The sequence below is a fragment of the Nyctibius grandis genome, chromosome 1 (genome assembly GCF_013368605.1).
Source record: "Nyctibius grandis isolate bNycGra1 chromosome 1, bNycGra1.pri, whole genome shotgun sequence".
In the NCBI taxonomy this organism is placed as follows: Eukaryota; Metazoa; Chordata; class Aves; order Nyctibiiformes; family Nyctibiidae; genus Nyctibius; species Nyctibius grandis.
Window position 1 is genome coordinate 54,033,692 of NC_090658.1, and position 27,703 is coordinate 54,061,394.

General features: G+C 37.0%; 1 protein-coding gene across 2 annotated transcripts in view; it reads right to left on the minus strand.

Annotated features, from left to right (window-relative positions):
• Positions 1–4,076: 4,076 nt before the first annotated feature.
• PCMT1 (protein-L-isoaspartate (D-aspartate) O-methyltransferase) overlaps positions 4,077–27,703 on the minus strand; it is a 34,831-nt gene continuing 11,204 nt past the window's right edge. Inside the window, exons 2-8 of one of the 2 annotated variants that reach the window (XM_068405531.1) lie at positions 26,504–26,608; positions 25,267–25,298; positions 23,395–23,499; positions 19,914–20,034; positions 15,298–15,383; positions 13,620–13,789; positions 4,077–6,329 (exon numbers count right to left, since the gene is read on the minus strand). In XM_068405531.1, the coding sequence (XP_068261632.1) occupies positions 6,317–6,329; positions 13,620–13,789; positions 15,298–15,383; positions 19,914–20,034; positions 23,395–23,499; positions 25,267–25,298; positions 26,504–26,608 (632 nt within the window). In that variant the 3' untranslated portion in view covers positions 4,077–6,316. Of the gene's footprint in view, positions 6,330–13,572; positions 13,790–15,297; positions 15,384–19,913; positions 20,035–23,394; positions 23,500–25,266; positions 25,299–26,503; positions 26,609–27,703 lie in introns of both variants that reach the window. The other variant, XM_068405540.1, reaches the window with a different exon arrangement.

Below are 27,703 nucleotides of genomic sequence, written 5' to 3' on the forward strand. Positions count from 1 at the left end.
TCAGTCCACCTATTTTTACTACCAGCATGCTTTAGACAGATAAGCAGAGAATATTGATTGCTCTGAGAGCATCTACCTGTGGATATTACTCCTTTGTGTATTAGGAGAGGTCATTAGAGTTTGTTTTGTCAGTGTATTTTAATGTTGATCAAGATGCGTATTTCGGTTAGGTCGCTTTTTTTTTTTTCAATTGTTTTGCCCTTTAGACCAATTTATGTACACTTAAGGGTACAAATTATTTCAAAGTAACAAATGATACTTACCTGAGTTTTATCCATAATTAGAAGTCAGGTTTTTTCCATAACGTGGGTTGCTCGCTGCCCACTTCTGCAGGGGATCCTTGCCTGAACAGCCCCGCTGTAGTCTTTCCATAGCGCTGCAGGATTATAGCAGGGGCAGTTCCAAAATCACATTTGCAAAACAAAAAGGCTGAAATAGGTCAGCGTGATGCTCCATTTGCTTTTTAAATCCTAGATAAAGCATAAGAGTTTCAACCGCAAACTCCACAGAGCGAGTCAGCAGCACGAACCAATAGCAACACAAACACACCACCCCAAAACAAAGAGAGCGCCATTCTAGTAAGCCCCAACAGAATTCACAGTCATGCATCACTGAGGTCTACGCCTGCTGCTTTCATGAGCATCAGGAATTGGGATTTTTTGGTTTCTAATGGCAAAAGCTAAAAGATTAAAAGCGAAGGGAAAAGCTAGAAAAGATTCAGAGAGAGCTGATGGGCATAAAGACCAGTCAGAGGCAATAAACATGTAGTAATTAGTACGAAAGAAAAGAGCACATGAAACAGTCAGCTTGACCTGAGTGAGAAAAGGGAAACATGTTGTAAACAGAAAAAAAAAAAAGGTCGTAGTGCCTTTGTTCTATATTTTCCAGCCAATAGTTACTTAAAACAAGTCAGAAAGTGAGACTGTAAGGTTACAAAAACAGAAACACTTGCTGAACGCTGCACTCTGCACTGGAGCTCTTGAAACACAAACGAAGAGAAGTCTAGGAGTGAATCAGCACAAGAAGCCAGTTCAGAAACAAGTTTTTAAAGATACCTGCTAGAATTCTGATTTTTGCATTTGCAAGGCTCCTGGCTGACAGTTACAAACCACTCAAAAATCAATGAAAAGTGTATTTTGAGCACGCTGAGAAAAAACAGACAAGGCAGAAAGGTTCAGTCCTGTGAAGGATTGAGAGTCACAGCTTGCAAGGATGTCATCAGCTGCTCGGCCAACAGAAGCATTTAATCCTGTTTTAAAGAGGGCAAAGTAAGAAATGTTAACATAGTTCTTCACAACTAGCAGATCTAATGCAGAAAAGAGATGCATTGAAGATATCTACATTCAAATGACTGAACAACACAGATACAGAGGGAGCAGGAAATTTGAATGGGTGCAGGACTGGAAAGGACTTGAAAGCAGGCAGAACAATGGACATTTGGGACTATGGGGAAAGCATCCCTGAAAGCTAATTCCATGCACAAGAGGACTTTCCTGAGGCTGCCTCTATAGCCAGAGGAGACGAGCTTCTCCAGAGCTCTGATCAGTGCATTAGCATAGGCAGATGCTCTGAATCACCCATTTCCCTAACCAGAGGCCTTTGAGAGCATCCTCCTAGTCTATAAGGCACCTGAAACAAAAGTTACTGATTAACCTCAGATTCCCTTTCTCCATTACAGCAAAAAAGAGGATCTAGCAGAACATGGTAAACAAGATACTTAATCTGTTCATAATAAAGACACATAAGATGCAAACATATGCCTAAACATGGCTGAAAATAGGACTTCAGCTTCTCAGTAGCTTCAGGGAACATTTTCAAGAATACATAGCAGGTCAGTTCCTCAGAAGCATATGATGAAAATGGCTGGACTACAAAGAAACATGAAAAGAAACATCCGAGATCGACGTGAGATCTCAGAGAAAGTCCGTCAACAATCTTTATGAAAATACGGGATTAAGTCTTCCCCGTTTTCAAGTTTGGTGAAAGTGAGCCCTTTCCGTTTCTCCTTCCTGAAGCTTTCAAGCAATTTTCAATGGGCAGCTGGAGCTCCTCCATACATGTTTCAGCAATAACTATGTCCATTCAATTCATGATTTAAAGAAATATGATTTTAGTTCCTGAGCACATTCTGCTGAGCGTCTCATTAACACCCTGCCAAGAGCGCGAGAGAACAATAACAGCCTTTCATAGGAAAACTCAGAATGCATCAGCTGCACTACGAATTTGTGCTGCCACCTGGAACAGAAAGCAGCCCTGTATGTCAAGGATGAAATGTGGGAGATAAGCAGGACACGTATAAGAAAGTTTATAGCAAGCTGATTTCCTCAGACCTGGCTGAGGCATGGAAACCCAAACCTGGCCACTGGGTGCTCTGAGCACACAAGTGCACAGCGATTATAGTAAAGGCAAAAGAGGTTATGATACCACAACTGGTCCTCAACCTTTCACAGTCACAAGCAGACAGACAAAAATCTCAAACAGAGACAACAAAAGCAAACTCTCTGAGCCTACAAAACCAACTTAAACCCCATGCTTGAACCCATCTATTGTACACCACAGCGTTTAAACTCTTAATTTACACTTCCTGATGTGTAAAGTCTGGACATCCTGAAATGCAAAAGACCAATTTCAGACCTCATCCTCTCCTGCATCCCCCTGCATACATGCTGCCTTTTGGGAAAACTTCCCCTCTGTGTTTTTTTTGTTTGGTTGTCGTTTTGTTCTGCACAATGTGCTTGCATGACCTCATCGTGCGTTTTTGCTGAGCCAGGACCACTGCTCACTCACTTGAGCAGAATACCTCTTCCACATTGTTTGGGACAAAGAACAAGGGTTCCACAAAGGTAATTAGTATTATTGATCTTTCTAACTGCATCATAACGTGTTCCACCTCAAAAATCAGCTAAATGGAACCCGAGATACAAATCATGAGCTTGGTTTGCATTACTCATCCTTTGCATCATGTCAAAAACAAGAAGGAATTGCAATCATACCCTCTTTCTGTGAACTTCATTTAAATCAAATGCAGCATGTCCTAGGGCACATTAATGAGTAAGAGGAAGAAAACATTGCTGTTGTAAGAATGGGTTGACACCCTTCTTTCTGGCAGGAATGGCACTATTAGTTCAGAATTTTCCTCTGGGCATTTTTTTTTACCTCTTTGTGCTGATGGTTAATTCTGCAGTCCCTCAACACTTGAAAACCCTGGAGCTTGTCACCCTGTCACAAAAACACTGCACAAATGAAGAGAACTGCTGCCAGCTGGATGCTCCGGAGCCTACCACACAGAGCCCCCTGCTCCAGGCGTTACTGCCCATTTCAAACTCGCTGACTACAAAACATTTCAGGAATCATCTAGGTGGCCTCGATCAGCAGTGCTGGTGCACACCCTATGTGTGCTAGTTTCCCTCCGAAAAAAAAAAAAAAAAAAAAATCATGTTATGGTCTCTATGCCCTCAAGTTAGCTGGCTAGTTTGAATGGAAATAGTAAATAAACAGGTAATTCCTGCTACATAAACAGAAAGCATCCATACAGCACACCAGACTGCTCTTCTCTGCCTGCAGAGCACTCACAGCTGTGTCTCTGTTTAGCCCACACCCAGGGCTAAACAATAAGCAGTGTTTCTCTCACCCAATCTCCCCTCCCCAGCTGAGGAAGGGGATTGGGAAAAGGAGGGAGACTCGTGGGTCAAAATTTAAACAGATTTAATAAAATAAGGAAAACAATATCAATGCTAATACAAAATATATAGAAAAATATAAGCTTTAATCCTTGCAAGTGGCAGATGACACACTCCTAGCTAGCTGTATTCAACCACAGACAGCAGGCAGAACGCATACACTGCACATGGAGCCTGTTCCCCCAAACACACAGATATGAACTAAAAGAAATTCCAAACAGCCAAGTAAAACTCCACTTATATCCCATATGGTATTACCAGGCTTGGTTACTGCTGCAATACATTGAAAATGGACACATAGTTCTGGTCATTTAGTAAACCAGTATTTTTAGACATGCTTGCTTGCTTTTTGGGCATGTGAAGTCCTGTGAAGATTAAAAAAAACAGACACCTATATACAGCTTCCTCTCAATTTGTTTTATTTGGCAAAGTAGCAATTCAGACAGTTCACACAGCATTTATTCAAGCTCTTCAAATCTTCTGCATTTCAACTTGTCCTCTTCTCCAAGAAGTTTTTACTTCAGAACCATTGCTCCATCATGGAGGGGTTTTCATTTTCCAATTCCTAAATGCTACTCCTGGATACTCCTTTCTGTCTGAGTACCTGGACTATCACCAACCCCTTCAGTGGAATGGGTGCACTAATCCCAACAGCCTTGGTCCCTGAAGTCTTACACCTCCTGAAGTGGTTCTCCCCAAAAAAGTTGTCACCGGGTCTCAGCTTTATCGCCTCTTCCAAGTTAGGCTAGCTTATTACACTGTGTCCAGAGACAAAAATTTGGATACAGTTGAGCTCATATCTTTCATTTAACTGATTAAATTAGTGAGAAGATGTAACTAAAGCTGAACTCAAATTGAATGATACAGTGACCAAAAGGTTGAACATTAGCATGCATCATTAAAGATATTTCACTTCAACACCAAGAACTAGATTCACAGTTGATTGTGGGTTAGCACAAATTTGTCAGACGCACGTCGGTTTTTCTGAATTGTATTTTCTAGAATACACGCTATATTAATTCCTTTATAAGAGTGATCTTTGTGTATGTGCTCCCAGGCTGCAATCACATCAGGAGGTGGTACATTAACTTCCAAACATCTAAATAAATTGATACATATCTTTTACACAGGAACAGGATGGGGCTGACCTTCAAAAGGAAGGTTATTTAAAATGTTCCTCTTTCATATTCAGAGGCCTTTGAATTTTAACCTTTATGCTTTCAGGGATTAATCCTATCACAAAATTATTGCTGTTCCATCACAAGAAGTCAAATATATTTTTGCAATAATCACTATGCGTTGTTTTATACAAGTTATTTTACTCTCCAATCCTTTTTACTATAAAAGAAGAAGATAATGACAACATGCTGTTTACTTTAATTCCTGGTTGCTCAAATCCAAGCAAGATGACTCAAGACACACTTCCCCCCTTTTCCAAAGCAGCTCACCTTACTGTACTGCTTTGCAATTTGATGTTGACATTTTACAGTACCAAAACAGAAAACCTGAGGCAGAAAAAAGGTTTATCACCTTCCAACTGTTCTTCTATATGAAAATTGAACAACTGCATCTCTCTTTGTGCTCAGGAGTCCAGGATTCCTTATCCCTTCTGCATGTATCATGCTTTCCTTGTATAGCAATTAACAATTCACCTTCTAAAAAGCCACAATTTTTCCTGGGTGCCCACAGTTAGAAAAATGAGAACATAATGCAGCAAATGGCTTTGCCAAAAGCAACTTTCTTTCAGAACCAAACTAGATCTTTTTTTCGTAAAGAATCTAGCAATCCGTATCTCAGTAGTCTACTACATACTGACCCTAATCTTCCACACAAGCACACAACCCCGCTTTTGCTTTTAACTTTATTTGGCAAAGCAGCATTGCATGAACTGTTCAGTGACTGGGACACAGCTTGTATCATATTTACGGAGTTAAATCCACGTGCATCACATCAGTAGTGACCTATAAACCAAAACAGAATTTCAAGACTCCATTAATTAATTTTAGAAAGAAAAGGAAACCCATGTCTGTTATGTCCAACTTGAATAGCAATGCTTGATAAGAGCAGCCACCCACCTCTGACGACTTCAAGTTTAATATATACAAATGCCTGGTTTTAAGGTAATAAAGCAGCTGATTGTATCTACTACATGCTAGTCTATGAGACCATGTCAAAAGCTTAAAAACGAAGTTCATCTCCTTTTAGTAGCATCTAGCAGACATTGGAACACAGAAAACCTGGTATTACCTATGTAGTGTCATAAGGTGCACAGAAGCAGTTTTACCAAGGGACACAGGAGCTGAGAGAAGTGAGTGTTCAAGTACTCCCATCAAAATTAGAGTTCACAAGCCATAGGTCTTTATCTGCAGTTTTGCAGAAATTCACTTCGAACAGATGAAAGTAAAATAAAGGCATGTTAAATAAAACAGTGCCCACATAAAACTTTCCACCATTTCTTTATCAGATTTGCCTTAGCATCTAAAAAAATAAAATAAACACCACGCTTTTCCATGCTGATAACAACAGTATAACAAAGTCCAAAACAAGCTGCAATGCTGTTGGTTTTCAAAAAGCTTTTAGAACTGGAGATGAGCAGTCCACTGTAACACTATGTTTGGGTCAAGATGATGTAGCTTTTACAATTCATCCCTGTAGAAAGAAAACACATGTAGTTATGTTTCTCCTCCCCTTGGAAATCATATCTGAAAAGTTTTAATACTGAATCAGATTACATTTAAGTGCTCAAGCACATTAGCAAAACCTCAGAAGTCACTTTAAGCATTTAAGACAAAAAAAAAAAAAGGAAAGGCAACAGCAATCCCATATCATCTCATACTATTATGTGATGTATTGTGAAATATGAGTCCCTCTATTTTACATTTAATGAATCATTTGCTTTAATGAACATCCCCCGCACCAGACAGCTAGTTACACAGCTACCTGTCATCCATACCCTGTTGGCTACATGCTGGCAAGAGACTGAGCCAACTTACTAGACAGAGTATTGGCAAAAAAAATTCTCTGTAGCTGCCAAAAAGGCAAGGTTAGCTTCATCAGCTGCAGTCTCTTAAGAAAGCTAGGAACACGATCTCACCTCAGCGTCATGCCGTTTGTACCATCTATTTTATTTATTTCACAGAGGAGCTCGATTAGCTCCTGAAGGAACTATGTTAAATCAGGACTAAGTTATGGAAAGGGTGTGGGGGGTGTGCACGTTAAAAGGAGCTTCAGGTAGGAGAAAAGATGCATCAAGAAGTCTCTCTAAATCACTATGAGGAATCTAGAAAATGCAGGCTTTTGTTCCTGCAGGACATTTAAAACACCTTGAAACAGGAAAGCCATGGAACCCATATTCCAACAGTGAAATTACAGAAATATTTAAACAAATCACTATTATATTCAAGCATTAACTTTAATGCAAAATGTCCTTCAACTGAAAGCTGCACACTGTGCCATTATGAATGTTGGAAAATTCAAACAGAAGAGTTTACTTTTTTTTCCCCCCAAGGCACAAGCAATCTATAAACTCACGAGGAGTTTGCTGCAATTTTTCTTTTAGTAGGTGCATCACCCTCATTAGCTAAAGCAAACGCTGTCTGAATTAAGAAAAACTTCACTAATGTGATTGCTGGCTCAATACACACTAGTATTTCCAGCTATCATGCAAACTAACCCACAAAAATATCGTGCTACATGCACACAAGCAAAAGCTTTAAAGCTACAAAGGCATTATCCTTCAGGAATCATAGAGCATGGAATGACAGCGTGCAAAACATTTGAAAAGCAACTGAAAAGGCTGTTGCAACTAGTGCTTAAATGACTAGTTTTCTGTCTAATGCAGCTGGGATGCAAACCCTGTGATTTGTTACTGGTAAATATTTGCATTCTTTGCACTTTGCACTGCCTTCTAATAGCGAGGTACTAATCATACAGCTTCAGTGTTGCAGTAATTACAGAAAGCAGAAAAAAGCAGAAGGAGGAAGAACACATCTTGGCAGGGATAAAGAAAAATTTGTTTCTAGCCAAAGGTTTGGAAGTTCTCCATATTTGCCTATTTCACAGAATGGGTATTTGCTTACTTTAAACAGATAAAAATAAATGAACATCTGATACTCAGTTTAAAATGCAGTGCTGGTGAACTTATGACAAGTACTTCATTCATCCTTAATGCTTCCAGGAGCTGCATCATCAGTTAATATTTACAACTTCAAAAAGCATATGCAAGTAATGACTACTGCTATTGCTGGTTGAGTCTCATACGCCTAATTGCTGATGTGATTTGCATCCTGATTCCTACTATATATTCTTCATAGCTTTGTAAAAGCCTGGCCTTTTACTGTGACAAATAATTGTTAATCCTTTAAACACAAGCTAGAATCTCAAGAAATTGTAAGCCTAACAAAAATTCCGTATTTACTCTGAAACTATTGAACATTTACCCAGCCACAGACGTTGCATAATGTTGCTAACGCACTTAATGTTTTAAGCGGGGTTGTTTAACCCCAGTTAAGTGTGGGGTTTTTTTCTTTTACAAAATGGTATTTGCACTTAGAATTCAAGTAAGTGATACTAATATGACGTTGGTATTTTGCATTGCTTTAAGCTACTCCTGACCACATAATAATGTAAGTTCAGTGACATCTGGGATATACTTTCAAAATAAACATTTTCATGTTCTGCTTATTAAACATTTACTGTATTAAGGGTATCAGCTTCCCTCAAGAGATTTTTCACTTGCTCTTCACTACTCGTTAATCTAACAACAGCTTGTCAGCCCAAAACAATCCATGATGTATGTGTTAAAATTATGCAGCATTTAATTTCTACTGTTATGAGAAGCTGAGCTTATATGTGCACAATTGGATTATATACGTTAGAAAGTTACAGAAAAGTCTTAGATCATCAGGTAGGTAACGCTTCTCAGCTTTCCACCTAATGTGAACAGCTTGCAGACTTAAATACATATTGCAAAACAGCATCAGTTGATCTGAACTTCAGCTGTATGGATCAGAAGCTGCCAAGCCATTAAATCTACCAGGTTTCAACTACTGGTAAAAAACAGGATACTTGCCTATCCTCCCAGCAGTAAAAAATATATCCTCCTACAAAGCTTAAAAGGAGACTCTGAAGATGACTGCTATTTCCTTCTTAAAAATATCCTGTTGTCCTCTAGAGCCACAGGAAAGATCTACTAATTAATTTGTATTTTTCTCCCTTTTTCTGGCTGCAACTATTTGCTGTGATTCTTACACAACTCATGTAATTTCCTCTCCACCTTCTTACAGGCACCCTTTCCAATCTGCTTACTAGCTCCTGCTCAGTAAGCAATATATATATATTTAGGTTTTAAGTCATCATAACAGTCCTTCTCAGGCCCTTGGAATTCTAGCAAGAGAATCACTCATCTAATATTGTCCATTGAGGCATCAAAGCAACTTTATAAGCTCAAGTTAAAGCAAATTTCAGAAGTCATTAGCTCAAAATTACTATTCTAAAAATAAATTTAAGAAAGTGTGAAAAATTTTGGCTTACTAGTAGGGAAAACATATACAAGAATATTCCATACTTCCCATTGGGAGTGTCCAACAACAAACTAAAAAACATTCTCAGAAAAATCGAATAGGTAGCGTTTCAAGTAAATGTCAGAGTTTATGATGAAAAAAAAAATCACAAATCTTATCAACAGTAAGAAATAACAGAAGTTTGGGATACAGGTAAGTCATGAAGTTCTGTGATCTGTCTCCACCTCTTTGATAGAAGGCACTCAAATCAAATATTTGAACAAGCATTTATAAGTTTATCTGAAAACTGTAACTCACTCTTTTTGATCCACTTCAATTTTCTTGTCATTAGGCAGCATTTGATGTTCCCTTTTTGACACATCATTCATCTATGAAGAATATGCTGTCATTACTGATACTGTATTTCTAATTCATATTAGGCTACACTCTGAATTTCAGTATCTAGTCAGTGTTTCAGCAGCCAATTATTTCTCTCTTTGTAATTCTAAAGGTAACTAGATGCAATATTTGGACTTGCAGTATTTTAATCTGGAAAGGTGCAGTTATAAAGTGTTTATTATTTGCTATTATCAATCATCAAATTGAGAGAGTAGGTTGAAATGACAAAGAAAAGGAATTTTCCCTGCAACCTATAATATCAGTTACACCACATGTATTTTTGCATAATACATAAATCTTAAAATTTAACCTAAAATATTTTGTGCAGAGATTGTTTTTGCCAAAGTAAAATAAAAACTTCAACTATAATGATCACTCTGCATAGCCTAAGGAATTCTGGGCAAACAGTTCCTGCTAATTTCAATTGAAATTAGACAACTAGCTCGTCAGGGGCATTTGAAACACTGAATAAGAAATTCTAAGCAGAAACATATTTAAAAATTTCCTAATAAATTTTTTCCAAAAGGGTGCTTAATCATCTTGTATGTACAGATAAGTGGGGTACAGTAACAGCCCCAGTCTAGTCACTGTAGTTTTTGCTCAGAAAGCTTATACTGTCATTATAATTTTGTATTTTATCAGCAAATACGAATTTAGCATGACATTTATAAAATATTTCATCAGTAGAAGTTATTTAAGTTAAAGAAAGTAGTTTGTTAACTTTTTAAAACAGCTCCCTGTTTGGAAATAAAACCCAAGATTGCAACAGAGACTCATTGCTAAGCGTTCCTTACATTGTCATTCTCTTTAAATTTTCTCTGCATATAAGTAGTAAGTGAACTCTCACAGAGAAGTAAAACCAGAGAGATCCTAATTTACACAAGAACTGCCAATAAGGTAGTCAATAAGCTGTGTTCTCAACTTTGCAGCACAAGAGGTCTTCTCTCCTCCCTACTTACCAGTAAGAAAAAAAACAATTAGTAATTGGGAAGTTTTATGTGAACATATAGACATCCTTACCAGCATAACCACATCAGTGGGCACCTACTGCTGGATCTCTGGTACACTAATGCATTTCATTTTGTACCAGAGGCAGGGTTCCTGTGTATATGCTACTTCCAAATGTCCCACGGAGTCACATTTGAGAAGATTCCCACTAAGATTTGGAACTTAAAAATACTACTGCAGCTGAACCCCAACTAGAAAATTACGGATGAACTTTAAAGAAATCCAATGATGTCCACAAAATAAGATTCTTTATTTAGCACCACAACATCAATTTATCAAAATCCACGGAGTCTTTTCTTTCCAGCTAGTCCAGATTTTCTTGTGCTAAAAGTTCCAGTTTTACATAGTCAAGAATGATGCAAAACATCTGAAGGTAGGTTTGACCTCAAACACCACTTAGAGATCAAGTCACTGTTGTGCTCCTTTGTAAAGAGCACCTTGCAGCCCTAGTAAGGAACTGTACTAACTTCTTCAACACGTGAATGGCTAAGCAAAAATTCAAGTGGCTTCTTTTTTGCCAACGGGAAGGTCTGCTAGCCTAGGAAAATGCTGCTGGCCTATCGATTGTATTTTGTGAAGGAACACCAATTCTTAACTTGATGAAACAGTTACCTGCATTAGGAATGAAACTGGATAACATAACAAACTAAGAGAACAACAAGCTAAACACATAGGATTCTTGAGCTACTCTAAAAAATGAAAGTTCAATGAATTTTAAATTTACAACAACTAGAGTCTCTCATACACTACAGCTCTTTATTACAGAAAGACTTAAAGATGGTCTTTCAGAGGAGTCACTGATCTCTGCTCTCAAGCCTTCAACAATTTAGGAAACAGACTGAAACCTAGGAAGCACAGAAAAATACCTCTTTCACCCTTGATGCTCACATAGATAATAAATACTGATTTATAATTAGAAGTGTCCTTAGCAGCAGCTGGCTGACCATACACTTAGGACTCATCAATAAGGAAAAACAACAAAAAAGGCAGATGTGACATCTTGTAAGGTCAGGAGTGCACTGTCAGTTACCCTTGAGAAGGGAATGGGAATTTTCTTCAGATCACAAAAAGGATAATTAAAGAAAAAACAAACATTATAAGAAGTGGACTTCTGAGATTTCCTTTAACAGAGATTTCCAAGTCTGAACCAAATTTAAATGTACGTAGCAAGAAACAGCCTCTATGCCACTGTAGTAATCAAGGTAACCCTTCAGGCTAAGCACTTACCTCTTCTGGTAACACCAACTTATGTTCTTAACACTTAAATTCAAAATAAATAAATAAAAATCAAGAAGTATTTCAGAAAAGAATAGAAACTGGTAAGAAACCCTGGGGAAAAGAACCCCACAATACTCATGACCAAAGGCGGCCCAAAGACAATCTATTACTTCTTCCTGAGCTAGCAGAGAAAATGCCGTACAAAACTGTACAGAACAGATGCAAAGACCTCAGAATCCTAGTCCTTGATACACTACACCACCTTCACTAGCAGCAAAGGATAACTACTGTCATTCCAGAAACCCTTCAATAAACACTATCTATAACAACAGGCACTGCTGCTACAAAAAAAAACAATTGCTACTATAATCAGATCAGGTGGAAATGCAGAAAAATCTAGAAAACCTCTCTGGGAAAAGGAAGGCTTAAGAATACTACTTCTCTTTTCTAGAGTAAGCAGAGCATAGACTCCAAACTTGAATAGAGTCCACTACATTTGCCAGAGGAGGAAACCGACCACAAAGCAAGACTTCCAAAGCCTTACAAGAGGCAGGAAACCCCTGAGTACCACGCTGAGGGAATACTGGCAATATTTGAGGACAAAGTATTAATTTGCATAACAAATACAAAACATCTGAATAGCGAGCACATCTTACAAGCTTTGAACTAAGCAGTAACTCATTAAAGTTGTTCTAGGAGTAATTTGTACATGGTGGCTCTACAGTAATCCAAGAAACACTGAAATGAGGTTTCAGTAAGCAGCAGTAGTGCAAACCGCTTTATTTGTACTTTTTATGGACAGTTTGATAGCTTAAACTCTAAGTATTCATGTATCAAAATCACAAGCTATACTCCAGAGTATCAGGGGGAAAAAAAAAACCCAAAAATCTAAAGTTAGGAGTTACAAAGCTCAAAAGTTGTTTTCAGAACGCAATACACATCCATGCACTTCATTAACGCAGATAATACATTCAAAAGCGTTTTCTGCCAGGAGGCAAAACAGGACTGCTGCTTTGTTCATTCGCATAACTAATGCCTTGTATGGTTTGAGCTGACAGCTGTGTTATGTCTATGTTACTGGCCATTCAATTCAGCAAATTGAAAGGTTTACCACCTCTAGAAAGGCCTTTAGAGTTTGCTGTGTTGGCGAACACAAATACGTCCCCATCAGAGACAGATGACAGACTTTTCTCTGACATGTTATTAAAATTTTCTGAACACTACTCAACTACATTTATACTTCAGGGAAGAAGGGATTACCTTCTCCACTCTCTGCTACTTGGAGGCTGAGCGAAAAGTGCTCGCAAGAATATCTGTATTTCCAACACAGGATTTTACAAAGATTTTTCTTAATTTGTGACATTTCAGAAAAATAAAAAATGAACACCCAATTACCACTAACTTACAGGACAAAACAATATTTATTCTTAAGTAGTATTTTACACTTTACCCCAATTACTGGGCAAGCTAGTTGTAAGAAGTTCATTAGAAGGGAAATTCAAATTTAGAAAATACTGTGTTCAAAACAACAAATAAGAAACTTCAACACACCAAAGACTAAAGAAAACATGTTTGAAAGAGGCAAAGTGCAACCCATGCAATATTTTTCTTCTGCTTTTAATTTAAACTCAAACTTAGCATAACCTCCTTTTGGTGATGTAGTAATGCAAACTGAGTCACTTTTCATGGTATGGAGGAGCAGAAAGCAATGACAGCAGCAAAGGCAGGCCTTGCAGTCTATCTGCTTAAAATTCACACCCTTTCACCTTGCGTGTGTGTGGAAGAAGTAAGTGGAACAGAAAATCACTTCCACCTGGACCACTGCTTCTCTTTATCTGTTAAAGGCACATATATCACTCCCATGAGAGGCTTCATTTTGACACTGCCATCTTCTAGTTTGTCATACTGTTCGAGCATCTGGTTTCCCCCTGCAGGACCAACTGGTAATATCAATCTTCCGCCAGGTTTTAACTGATCTATAAGCTAGAACACAACACAGAAATTAGAATGTAACCAGCCACTTCAGAGAAGCTGGATACAAAGTTTGTTACGTTAGATTAATAGCTTTGCCACAATTTAGTTATCTACTGCATAATAGTAGATAGATACTTCAGTTAGGAAAAATAAAAAATGCACTGAAAATAAGAGTATCACAACAACATGGTACAACAACTGGTATAACAGAAACATTCACAATAATTTCACATCATTCCAAAAGAAGGTAAAATAGTAATTGAATTAACTGGGTTGGTTGCAGTTTTCATTTCTACATAAGAGGGGAAAAATATGTAAATCAAATTATTTTTACAGTAGATTCAATCTTTTTAAACTGCCAGTTTTAACTGTTTGATACTTATTGTGCATCAGTACAGGCCCATCGTCTAACATTTTTGGGGTTACTGATCTCCCCTTAAGTCCTCAGAATCAGATTTGAGATTTGTGACTCTTTTTTTGTTTATCTTCCTGGAATAATTTTAAGTTCTCTATAATACACTTACTATCCCACAGCTCCTCTTTCATTCTGTGCATAGAACAGCATTTTATGAAACTAGTCCAAAATGAGTAATAATTAAAGGAGGAGTCTAATCACAGTAGTCTCAAGGAAAATTCAGTACTTCCCAAATGCCATGAAAAAAAATCTTAATCCCTGTTACTAACAAAAGTTATAATTAAGAACTGTTTCATTCACTAATAAGATTTAAATCACCTTTTTAATTGTAATCTGTCAACACTTTGCTGGGAACACCAACCCACACACCCACCCCAAAATAAAAAAAAAAACCAAAACCAAACACCAAAACACACCACAAAGAAAACAACAGCCAATGTCTGGAAATGTCTAACCTGTCTACAGCACCTCAAACCTCCAGTCCTTCACTATCTCTCATTAAAATTGAGATTTAAAAACAACTTAACTGGTATCTAGCATATCAAAATCATGCTATATATTCCCATTCACCTGATGAAAGGAAGAGGGGAAAAAAAAAAAAAACCTTATCTGCAAGAATGGACTTCATGTATGTACACTCTAAAGTCCCTAGTTACTCTTTAGCTTCTCTAGCAAGAACTGCCCCGTATCCAACTCTCAAAGCTACGAACACACATAGCAATTCCAGCTGAGCACAATACTTTTCCAAAAGGCTCAATGCCTTGGAACCTGGAAAACAAATACTTAAATGTTGTAATTCAATGTTTTATAAAACCAAATTAAATAAAATGCTCCAGTTCATTGTTGTAATAGAGGGCTGTGCACAAGTAATTTTAAAATATTATTATTTAGAGGAGAGTTATTAGAACATACAGCTTTTGCAAACCAATAGGAAGCCCAATTATAACAGACACAAAAAACCCACAACACACAGTAATAGCACCCTGCACACTGATATTCCCAGCAGTGCAAGTCTACCAAGTATTTTACATATATATGTACGTAAAGTGTTCTTTATAGCTAAGAGATTACTGAATCACATGCATAAAACATAAAAGCTTACTGCTTGGGGCACAACTGGTGCTGCAGCTCCTACATGAATTGCATCATAGGGAGCTTCTTCTGCATATCCCATTCTTCCATCTCCCACTGCAAGAAAACACTTTTTTTAAAAAAAAAACATTTTTAAAAGGAGTGGAGAAAATAGCTGATCTGCCATATCTATATGTAGATAAAAAGCTACGCTCAGTTTTCAACTAAAATTCTGCTGAGCAGTAATAACACGATGAAGCCAGTTTAAAAATGTTAACACAATTTTAAAATAGATGCAACAAAACACCCTCACATGTACGTACACACACTTACAAGAGAAATTAAATACTAGTGAAGCACCTGAAATTAGAAAGCATGGATTTATAATGAAAGTTCTGGGAGACACGTGGTCCACTCAGAAAAGATACTTAAGTATTTATGTGCCCTATCATTCCAATGCAGGTGACTTTTCCCCTCATTTACCCTCTTAGAATATACGCTTTGCTTTGCCTTGCCTTCATGTGTACCGTTCCTAAATATAATGCAAATCATAAGTCTTAAGCACAAATCAGAAGACTCCAAAGGTGAGGAAAAGACGAAGCAAGTATTCACATGGACTAGACATCTATAACTGCATACTGGTTGTAATGAAAGTCCACACCTACATTCATACATTAATGCAGTACCAGACTAATGCCCACACATCCCTCTTTGCCAGCAGATGGGTCTTACTATCCTTCCTGCAGACAACTGCTGGAGTAACAATGATAGCCAGGTCAGGCCTGTGGCTAAAGGTCCAGGTGGCTGCTTGGAAGATCTTAGGAGTAATTAATGTTAGGAGTTACAGGCTACCCAGGGAGGTTGTGGAGTCTCCTTCTCTGGAGATATTCAAAACCCGCCTGGACGCGACCCTGTGCAACCTGCTCTTGGTGAACCTGCTTTGGCAGGGGGTTGGACTAGGTGATCTCCAGAGGTTCCTTCCAACCCTTAACCATTCTGTGATTCTGTGAAGTTATTCAGAGGGATACCAATGAACCTTCAGCTCCAGTGGAGAACTCATGGAGGAGCACTCTATCACAGATGTCTCATACCATCCCAGTTATGCAGGATGAAAGGGGAACAGATTGGGTTTTTTAATCCACTGAATTGTAGCAAGCTAAACTAGACCCTGAGCTAAGTTTTGAAAGAAGATGATGTGAATGTGGCATCCACAGCATTTACAGGAAACCAACAGGAAATTCAGAGCAAGTTAGGCAAGCTCTCTCTGGAGTTATTTAGGAACTAAAGAAGTAAATGAGGCTAAACCATTTATAAATTCACACTCAGTGAGTGCAGAAGTCCCAGTAAACAGTCAAGAAGAAATAGCAAGGAGTTAATGAACATAACCCTCTGTTCAGCACAAGTAGTCGTTTGGGGTTTCCTGTCTTCAGACTGAGCTTCAACTTCTGTGCAATCACTATTATCACAGGTTTAATTAAAGGCTGAATGAGTCAAAAGAAGTTCTAAGCCCCTGCCAGAGATGAAAATTTGTCAACTTTTTGCCTTCCAACAACTCACAAGGCACGAAAAGTACATGGTGACCATAGCAGATTTCATTTTGATGTCAGTGATAGACAAGGCCATCTGGACAGTAACAACACCCTTAAGTACCCAAGAGTATACAGGAAGATCTGGACAGCTCCTTGAAACAATTAAAATTGGGAAGTTTGTCATCTTTCATATTAGGTCCTGAAACAAGACCCTGCAAGGACCTTTTACACCCAAAGCTTATGAACTATAAGAAGAGAGCACATTTCCTCAGTAGCTGAGAAGCACCTTAAAGCTCAGTGACTTATTTCCTCCAACCAAGGGCCACAGCCAGAAGCTGCCAAGCAAGAACTACCAATGCTTCAGGAGAACTCATGCCTATCCATCACCAGTTCCACTAAGTTAGCTTTTATTACTGTTGCCAGTAATGAAAGTTCCCATATTTCCAGGGCTTAATCTGACTCTGCCGAAGTGGGTTCTACTGGAACAACTACCTCAATGCAGTCAAATATATAATTTATATTTGCTTATATCTTGGTAGCACTGTACACCTCCTCTAAAGAGGAAGTAGTGATGTGTTACTGTATCAAGCTGCTGTTCCATCAGAGAAGGCAATGGAGAGAGACTTCTTTAGCTCAAACATACAGATACTGCTTTGAATGATGTTAGTTACACACAGAGACAGACCCTCATTCCCTAAGATGCAGCAGTAGGCATTGGAAGCAGTGATCTCCAGTACTGATGGCAAAAGAAGAGATTGCTAAGTTGAAGAAACAGCTGTGAAAGAAACTGCTAAGTTGTCTTCTGAAGAACAACGCACATATTCTGAGACTTAAATGCACCCTGTGCGCTGTCCAAAGAAGTCTGAATGTGACTTCTGCACATTTTGTCACTCCACTGACTGGTAAAAAGGACCCAAAACATCTAAATCCTTGGCTTTTAGAATCAATAGTCCAAACCAAAGCTACCACCTTCAGAATCAGCACACATCCACATAAAAAAAAAAAACAACCCAAAAACATGCTCCTTTATATGTATCAAGCACAGCATGGCTCATCCCTTTTAACATCCACAAACATTCTCCTGGCTATAGCAGTCAGGTATATATCCATGCACAATGGGAACACACATTTAGATATCCAGAAGTTTTTTTTAAAAAAAAAGTTGTCATTCATATATTCAATGTGATACAAATTATATTATTCAATGTCCAAGGGGAAATAGCAGCCCAAATTTTGAGCTTGTGCTTACATCCTGAATAACATCACCTATCCTACTCAGATCTCCAGTTACATGCAGCTGGTTAATAAAGTAATCACGGTGGTGGGTGGCGGGTGGTGATGAGGGGGGAAGTAGTGTCAGGACTTTCTGACATAAAAGGGTTTTGTACCTTGTTTTTGAACCTAGACCTGATTTGGTGATTATGGTACTCAAGACCTCAGTGTGCCTATGCAGACCTGTTTCACACAAAATTGTAGCATGAGCACAGAAACAGAAGAAAACTACTTCACTGTGGTTAGAATACCCTCACATCCCCTCTGGCTATGTCCACATCAGCAAATAGTGCAGTACAATAGAAGCAGATCTGTAGAGCAAAACACTTTTTGCTGAGAACCTGATGTCCATGCAACATATGCATTTCTGAATGATCACTCTGGTCTAGTTCAAGTCTTATTGGCTTAATATCCATTAATATATCAAACATATTTGGTTGCTTCTCAGATCACAAAACCCAGTCTAGTTTCATTCAAAAGGAATCAAAGATTTTGCTCTCCAGGAGTACTCTCATGTGAGCCAAAGTGTGGTAAGTGGAAGCAGTTGAGAGATTCACCTCAAAGGCACCTCCCTGATTTTAAGAAAAAACAAAAAACAAACCACACAAAAAAACACCCCCACAAACTAATATACACATACCCTAAGTATATCTATTCCCAAGTTCTCAGTGCAGTTCTATTACTGGGACACCCCAAAATAACGCTGACGCTTCTGAAATGCACTTACGGCATATCTGAGGTGTGACAAAGCAATTGAGAATGTCTGAAGCATAATTGTGAAGAGCCAGCAACTGACTTACCTAGTCTTAATTCATACAGTTCCCATCACCAGTCAACCCTGGGTTTTCAGGGGTTTTTTTGTTTGTGTGTTGGGGAGGAATGTGTTTGGGGGTTTAAGACATAAGTGTTCTCAGGGAAGGACTCTGCATTTTATACACGTGTATGAGTACGTGTGTTGATTGGCTTATTAAAAAAAGATTTTAAAAAGTCCCTCAGTTACAAAAAAGACCAAGAATCAAAATGGTAATTAAGGTAAGAGACAAACATCACATAATAGTAATTTTTCCAAGTGCTCTTGTAAGAAGCCTCAAAATAATACAGGCCTTCAACTTCTTTTTTAAGCTTAACTAATAGAATGATAATGAAGGGAATGCTTTCCTCCTGTCAGCTTTGCATCTTCTTAAAAAAAAAAAAAAAAAAGCATGTTTTTCTTTTTAGTCAAAAAAGTACTATCTAAAACAATTCACTGTCCTTGTATAATTTTAGCTTTATTTCCTCTCAGTAACTCTGATTGAATTAAAGTAGTTTGGTGTCAATTAATCACTTCCCTAACATACAAATACTGTTAATTTTAAAAATAAGTGAAATAAACTTGTGATACATACTGCCAGTCTAGTACTTTTTCCACTCGACTCTTTGCTTGCAGCTTTCTCAATTACTATATCAGAAGTACGAAGGCTTCCTTAAAACGCTCAAATTTAGATGACAGTACATTTATTCAAGAAAAGTTGTGAATTCAAACTCAATTTTAAATAGCAAATTTAACATGACAGACCCTCAGCATGTAAAGTATCTCCACCAGAAAACACTTCCCTGTCAAGCTTCTCTAATAGCATGTTTACATATTCTTTAAGATTACCAGAAGCCATATTCTCAAAACTGTGTGAAGATTATATTTTTCCAAAGCCTAAAGACAACTTGGATTTTAAAATCTTCATTTGTCTCTTCTTTCTCTGGTTTAACTTCTTAAATCAGAATTTTTAATCACATCCAATTCCAGTCATTTTCAACCAGCTGCTAGAAAGAATATCAGTTTAATTAGTAAGTATATCAGTCTGATGCTCACCAATCAGTTTCACTCTTCCTGAAGACAGCAATGTGGGATCATCTTTTTTGACATTATTTATTGAGTCATCTACTAGTTCTTTGATATGATCAATTCCTACAACTTGTCCTTTGGGACCAACCTGGAATAAAAATATACAGTTGAATAATTTCTGCTAGTTTTGCTTTATTTATAGAATGAGTATTTCTATCTCCTGAGCCCATTTACCTAAAATAAAAACAAAACCAGTAAAGTGGTAGTATATTCTCCCAATGTTATTAAAACTACTGCTTGGAATGACATATCCTGACTGCTAGAAGCAACTAGTAATTAAAGTTTGTCAGTACAGTCTTATAAATGCTTGTTATAGTCATCTTTTTGAGATGTGATTCAGTTAAGTTATACTATTAGTGGAGATTTCTTCTCTGAATTTTTGGAAGTTAAATTTGATCATGAGTGTCGGCATGACCTGCAATAGAAAGTAACAACTTCAAGGACGAAGACTAGAACTGATCTCCTTTCATGTTGAATAAACTTACTTAAAGATTAAGGTTTTTCTGGAGAAGACCTTACTTCAAGAAAAATAGTAAGACGTGCATTTTATTCTACGTTATCTCAAGAGTCCTATTCTTTCAGAAGCAAATGCAGCAATTAACAGTCAGGGACAAACTACCTTCCACCTACCCTTGCTTTCACGAATCTACTTTAAGATTTAAAGCTCTCTTCCACATGAAGAGTGGAACTTTTGAGAGCTCATAATTCACAAAAGGTCACAAAAGATCTGTGTATTCTGAGGGGAAAAAAGGCCTACTAACAAAAACTTCTCCATTACAGGTATTTCTTCTGGAATTGTGTCTTTATTCCAGAAAAATTATTCCGATTTTGGAGAGAGGAGAAAAAGAATCCAAATCTTAAAATCTGACCATTTTTAAAAGGATCCAGCTCAAAGAACACAATGGCAGAGTACGTCCTAGCAGCCCATGTCATCATACAGCTTTGTCTTTGGATACATTTGAATGCATTGGTTATGTTTCTGTATCTTACATTTTAATGTTGCTAAGACATGGAAAATTAATAACTCATTATCGATATCACAGGGATATTTTCTGGTTTATTATGGACAAGTCCTATGTTAAAAAACAACAAAAGAGCAGTGTTATCTCTTCTTATTCAAGTGGAAGACCACCAGCCTAGCCTTTGAAACAGAGCAAGATACACGGCAAGTTTTCACTATGACAACCACAGGTTGCTATTTGGAGGAATGCCTGGCAGTCAGTTGTTACCGGAAGCTGGCAAAAGATCCAGTGTAGTCCAACAAAGGGTAACGTCACAGAAATTAAAATTTAGCAAAATGGTCATAGCATGAAATAGCCTGATATAAAGTAAGAGAACCTCCTGCTGCACGTCACAGTCCGCTATGCTATTTCTGAGTCCTCATCAATTACCTCTATTGCCCTGGAACTTTGAAGTGCGTGCAATCGAGCCAATAGCAAAACGGCACAATTTTTGGGATCTCCATAGTCTCTTTGGAATAAAAATATACTCCACACTTTTTATAATTCCAGTACTAACAGGATGAAAACTACAATTCATTTGATTTGCCAGCAACCTTTAAAAGCAAATAAACTTAAGTTTGTATGCTGTGTAGATAAGTTTAATGTGAAAACTCAAGCAAAAATCTTAAAGGTGCTTTACTAGTCTAAGTAAACATAAAGCTTTCCCAGAAGTACCACAAATGAGTGGTACTCATCATCACAGGAGTAAAGCTGTCACGACATCAATGAGCACTCAGGTACTTGTGCCACAAATGCGAGCTATTCATTCCAGATCTCAAGTAGACTGAAAAGCAACACCCACATGATCCGATAAGCACATCCCCAATTGAATTTTGATAGCAAAACACTTTACCATCATTCCCTATAACATACTTCTTTCAAGCTTTTGTCACTGTTAGAAAGAACTTTGCAGAGAAAGTCAGAGCAGTACATATTGTCTTATCTACATTCATTCAAGTGACTGAAGTGAGATCCATATTGCACAGTGGTAATGCTATCAAACAGAACAAAAGCATTTATCCAATGTTTCACAAAACAGATGTCTGCAAGGCATTCCACAGCATACCACCAAGGAGGATTCAGAAGAGGAACATGACATTCATATGGCAATAAAAAGATAGTGTGATTAACCTCAGCAAAATTGGAAAGATATTTCTTTTTTTGTGGTAATTCTGACTTTTCTGAAGATGTTTTCAGCTTTTCTTATACAGCTGTTTTAAGAGAAAAAAGTGCACAATCACAACTTATCATGTTTTATTGAAAATGGCTATTCCTCTATGCTTTCATGACTTTTTAGTGAGAAATACACATAACTGACAAAAGTTTTAACACTTGTAGGATTGGAGTTCCCATGCATGCTACTAGCACTTGATTATTGACTACAAAGTTAGATCAAAAATAACAGGTAGAAAGTTGAATAAGTGACATTTAAGATTTCCTCTAAACTGCCGTTTGGTTAACTTACTTAAACTACAATTTTTTTTTTTAAATTTTGCAGCTAGCACTTAAAAAACCTCAATACTTTTGCTAGTGCATTGCCCAGTCCTAAACATTCTTATCTAATTCGTAACACAGGAAACCAGAATTGATTGCAGAGTCAACAGATCAGTGCTTGAAAACAGAAAACTAAGTAGCAAAAAACCCATATGAGAATTTATCATAGGCATCATCATACTCCAAATTAACTTCTCAGAAAGACAAAAAAAAAAAAATTAGTTGGCAGTTTAATGAAGGTCTCTGCTAGTTATAAAGGAATGATAAAGTCCTGAAATGGAGAAAAACTGATTATATTCCACTACATAAATCAGTCTAACAGTACTGTAGTCATAGCCGTCATAAAACAAGTTTTTTCATCTTTTTTTCCTGATGTAAGTAAGATAGGGTGGAACCACAGAGAATTCCTTACGTACAGGTTGAACAACCCAGAGATTAAGTTAGTTGGAGAAGATGTAAAAAGAATATAAATTAATATCTAACTTAGAAAAGATTAAATGGATACTTATAGTGATGCTCACACAACATAGTAACAAGAAAAAAAAAGAAGTTAAATTCAAAGACAATTTATATACATACAATATATTTTCCCGTGGAAATAGGATTCTTTTTGGTCTCACTAAGCTCTCATCATAGCAGGAAGACATGAGAATTGATCACAACAAGAACATTCATAGCCATACAAAATAACGTGAAAATTTGTCTGGACAAGACAAACACCTCCTTTCTTCAAGCTATAATGCAACCACTAAAATGTAATCAAGAAAAAAAGCCTTCCCCTCTAGGCAGTTTCTTCATCACACGATTTACTGGTCTCAACCATCTAGTATCAGCTAGGGTAAGAAATGGGTATTAATTACACCACTGTATGAAGGATGCTTTTTTACCCCTTTAATTCAGAGTTATGCTGCAGTTCAAGCAGTTCTGATGGTCAAGTGATTAAAGTATCTCACCATTCGTGAAAAGCACGCTGTAAGGATTCCACTTCCAGACCCCACATCAAGGGCTTTGGCTCCTTCATGTAACTGATCAGACAGAAGTTCAAGAGCATATGCATGCTAAGAGAAGAAGACAGAGACAGAAAATTTCAAAATATTTTAAGTGTCTGTTTTACCCAATGCATGCTCATTTCTTTAGTGATTTTGGGCAATGCACTGAGGATTCGTGTAAGAAATTTCAGAATTATTTTCTGTTACAAAAAAGCAGGGGGGAGTTAACTACATGATATAATCATTGTTATTTCATTGACTTCAACAAATTTTGTGTGTGTGTATATACATATATATTTTTTTTTAGTCTATATATACTCATCTGACCATTCAAGCTTCTAGCACACACTGAATTTCTATAAAGTTATTGAGAGAGACAACATAAATCAATTTAATTCTCTTCAGGTCTGGTAGCTCTTACTGTTCCAGCAGTATATGGCCCATAAAGAATTTAGCTTATCATTATGCTATATACATTGGAATAAGCTGGAACAAAGGCTAGCTAGGAAGGTGGCAGCTCTGGAGCATCAAGGAAAATGGCTGTTAAAACTACCTCTTGTATTACCTGCACACTTGTTGAACCAGAGTAGGAAAAAGAAATTGTCTTTTACTAAGGCAGATTGCCAGGCTCATATATGAAATGCAGTAGTCTACAGACACATTTCATGAGTTTTGTTCTCCTACATGGTGGACCAGTATGCAAACTAAGCTTAGGTCACAGACTAAAAAAACAATTTGTTCTTTAATGTTTCAGAGACAGCCATTACCACACACTTACATCTCAATCCGTCACACCCAGAAACCAGAAATAATTAGAACGTTTATTGTTAGAACATTTATTGTTAACATTTGCTTAGAGGATACCTTTCCTTTTTGCTCTAACACTTCATATACTACTAGTGCTAAGCACAGGATAATTCAAAGATAATGACTGAGGTGAATTAAAATTTTGAAAACATAATTAATACTTATTTTTTCCCTTAGCCACAATACTTTTTTCTCTGTCTTTCCCTGAATAAAATCATTAACATTTCTATATGAAATTAATGATTTTTTAATATTGATAACTAAGTAAATTCTAGTAGTATTTAGTTTTTAGTCAAGAGGAGCAGACTTTTACTATGTTTCGACACTTTCCAAACATTGCAAGGACAAAATATATGCTTCTATTTATCCTTCATCTCAAATAAAAAAACACAGAAAAATTATGTCTGTGCTAGCTCTACGTACTGAAATCCCTTCTTAGCGCTCAGTCATGAATGTCCTGGTCTCAAACCACTTGGTAAAAAATCTGTATGTATTTCAGTATAATGTATTTTTTTTCCTGTCCAAAGCATTGAAGGCATTACAGAAATACCATACCATAGAAATCACTGTTATCCACTCCTGAATTCTTACATTTTAATAAATTCCAGAGTCAGAGTAATTTAGGTTGGAAAGGATCTCTGCAAATCCTGCAGTCCAATCCTGTTTCAACACAGGGGCAACTTAAATTAGGCTGCTTAGAGCCCTGTCCAGTCAGCTTCTTTGTATATCGAAGAACAGAATTTCTACAGTCTGCAAAACCTGTTCCAGTGCTTAACTACCCTCAATGGGATTTCTTTTTTCACCCTAGAAACTAATCAGAATTTCCCATTTTTTTGTCCACTCATCCTATCACTGTGGACCTCCAAGAAAAGTCTGGTTCAATCTTCTCTGTGCCCTCCTACAAGGCAGTTCACAATGGCACCACTGCAATCATCTGTTCATTAAATTTGCTAGGATGAATATTTTATTTCAGAAGCATTTGGATGTTTATAAAATCACCTATACTAATCACATAACTTTAAAGCTTACCATATGTGGAGCACTGATTGTTGCTTGGAAACCTGTAAAACAAGAGAATGGAAGAACATGTTGATCGTTGTTCAGACAGCAACCCTACAATCTTTGTTACCTTGACTGAAAAATGCAATACCTTAACTGTTGCTCTCATTCAGGGCACTACACACCCATCGCCCCCCCCCCCCCCAGCCCTGCCGCCACCAACAGCTACATAGGCACTCTACTTCAGAAGTGGGTTAAGGTACATCATCTGAAAGCTATGCTATGTCAACTCTGGACAGGAAAAAAAAAGGTTCTATTCTTGATCTCAGTTACAATCTCCGTTTTGTCACTATATTGCCTTAGCTTGATCAAGTATGTTGAATTCAGAAGAGTAATGTCTCCCAGAATAACGTAATGTCTTTTTCATTCAGTCCGTATGTAAAAACCTGAATTTGTTAGCTTGAGTTTGATGGGGTGGGGATTGTAGAACTTCTGGAGACAATGACCTCATCTATTTTGTAAAGATATATAAGCTTTTGAGTATGTACGTATCTTAAAAGATTTTTGAGTTTTCTTATATAACTAGTAAAATCCTAACACAATTTATAATTTTCACCACCCACTATTAAAGAAAAAAATTAAAGAAAGAATTTTCCTATACAAATAATAAAATCCCATTACAATTCATAGTTCTCACCACCCACTATTAAAGGAATAAAAAAAAACAATAAAGAAAAAAAAAATTAGTACATTCACATAATTCATTCTCCTGCCTTGGAAAGATAAAACTGGGATTTGGATGGGAAACAACTGTCCTAAAAAACTGTCCTATCAGTAGATGCTCCCATTTAAAGCCTATTTCTGTATTAAAAAGTTATCATGTAAAGGTTTAAGAAACTCTGCATTGACCTCAACTGAATCACTTCTGTGAAGAGAGAGACTGTTTCTGACATAAACTGGATACAAATGATTTTTAAGTATTTAATCATCAGCTGCACCACCACACATTGCTGTGGTTTAAAAAATACATATTTACACATATTAATATTGACTAAAGAACATCTATCTACTTGATGTATCCAAGTACGCCAATTGCATTCCATAACAAATTGAAACTTTGTTAAAAGGTATTGAATAAACTGATAAAGAAGTAAACAAGCTTTCAAATTAAAAAAATTATGTTCACATTCTTAACATATATATGACAAAGGCAGTCACAGTTATGCATATTAGAACAATCTCAATCATTTTTACAAGATGCTCTTACCTATAGACTGTGGAGAATCCATATAAGGGTTGTATTTTGCATAGTGGCAACGGTCTGTAGCCAGCATTACTTCAAATACCTTGTCTGATTTGATTATTCCATTTTCTGTAAATAAACAGACAAATAAAAATTGAAGGCGTTGTTTCCCTTCTGCAACACAAGAGCGTATGAAATACATTAATATATTCCTAATATTGTGAGAAATCACGCTACCTTACCCTCTCTAACACTCTAATCCTCATCATACCAGAATTTAAGCTGTGGTCCATAGATCAAACAATACTTAAGTCAGTGAACTTTGAACAAGACTTTCACAGCAGTTACAGATGCTTTTCTGAAACAGCAGAGACCACTTGCAAAGATCTATGCCCTAGAAAAATTCAACTTCATGCACACCTTTGGTATTCGTAAAAATGTCATCAGTAAGAAACTGGCATTACTCTGCATACCAAACAAGACATACTTCACATTTCTAAGATATATAAGTGAGTAGTTATTAAAAAATGTACAAACGCAGGTTCGAAATGTGAAGCTGCAGCATCCTTGCTCAGTATTTTATTTTCAAGATCTGTTTCTCTTTTGTGTTGCCAAAAGAAAAAAAAAAATCCTTTTGTAAAGAAACTCCTACAGAATTTTGAATCTTTGAATCTTTGCTCACTTTTCAAAATAAAATGTAAATTCACATGCATGTATAATGTCATAAGCACTGTGCAGCGCAGCCATTTTTCCTTTCAATTTTATTGAAGTTTTTTAACATTGATAATTCTTTTTTTAAAGTTCTGAAGAGACATTTCTGAGTAACAGAAAACTTCAGAAAATGAATGGAATAAATTAATCACTTGCATTAAAATGCACAGTATAAACTACAAATAACTGAAATTTCAATAATGGATTGCTTCATTAGTGCCATGGTCTAGTTGACAGGGGGGTGTCATGGCAACGGTTGGACTCGATGATCCCAGAGGTCTCTTCCAACCTGGTTGATTCTGTGATTCTGTGATTGAACTACTTAAACAAGGAAAATTTATTTGGAAAATTATTCTTAACAGGAAAAAAAAAATAGGTATTTTGAGTACCTTTAAAATCTAACCCAAATGCAGTAACATCAAAATCAGATTAAGGAGCTATTATAACATTGTCCTAACTGAAGTCGCACCAGTGTTTTTTTTAAAGTACTACCAATACTGACACACCTGTGCC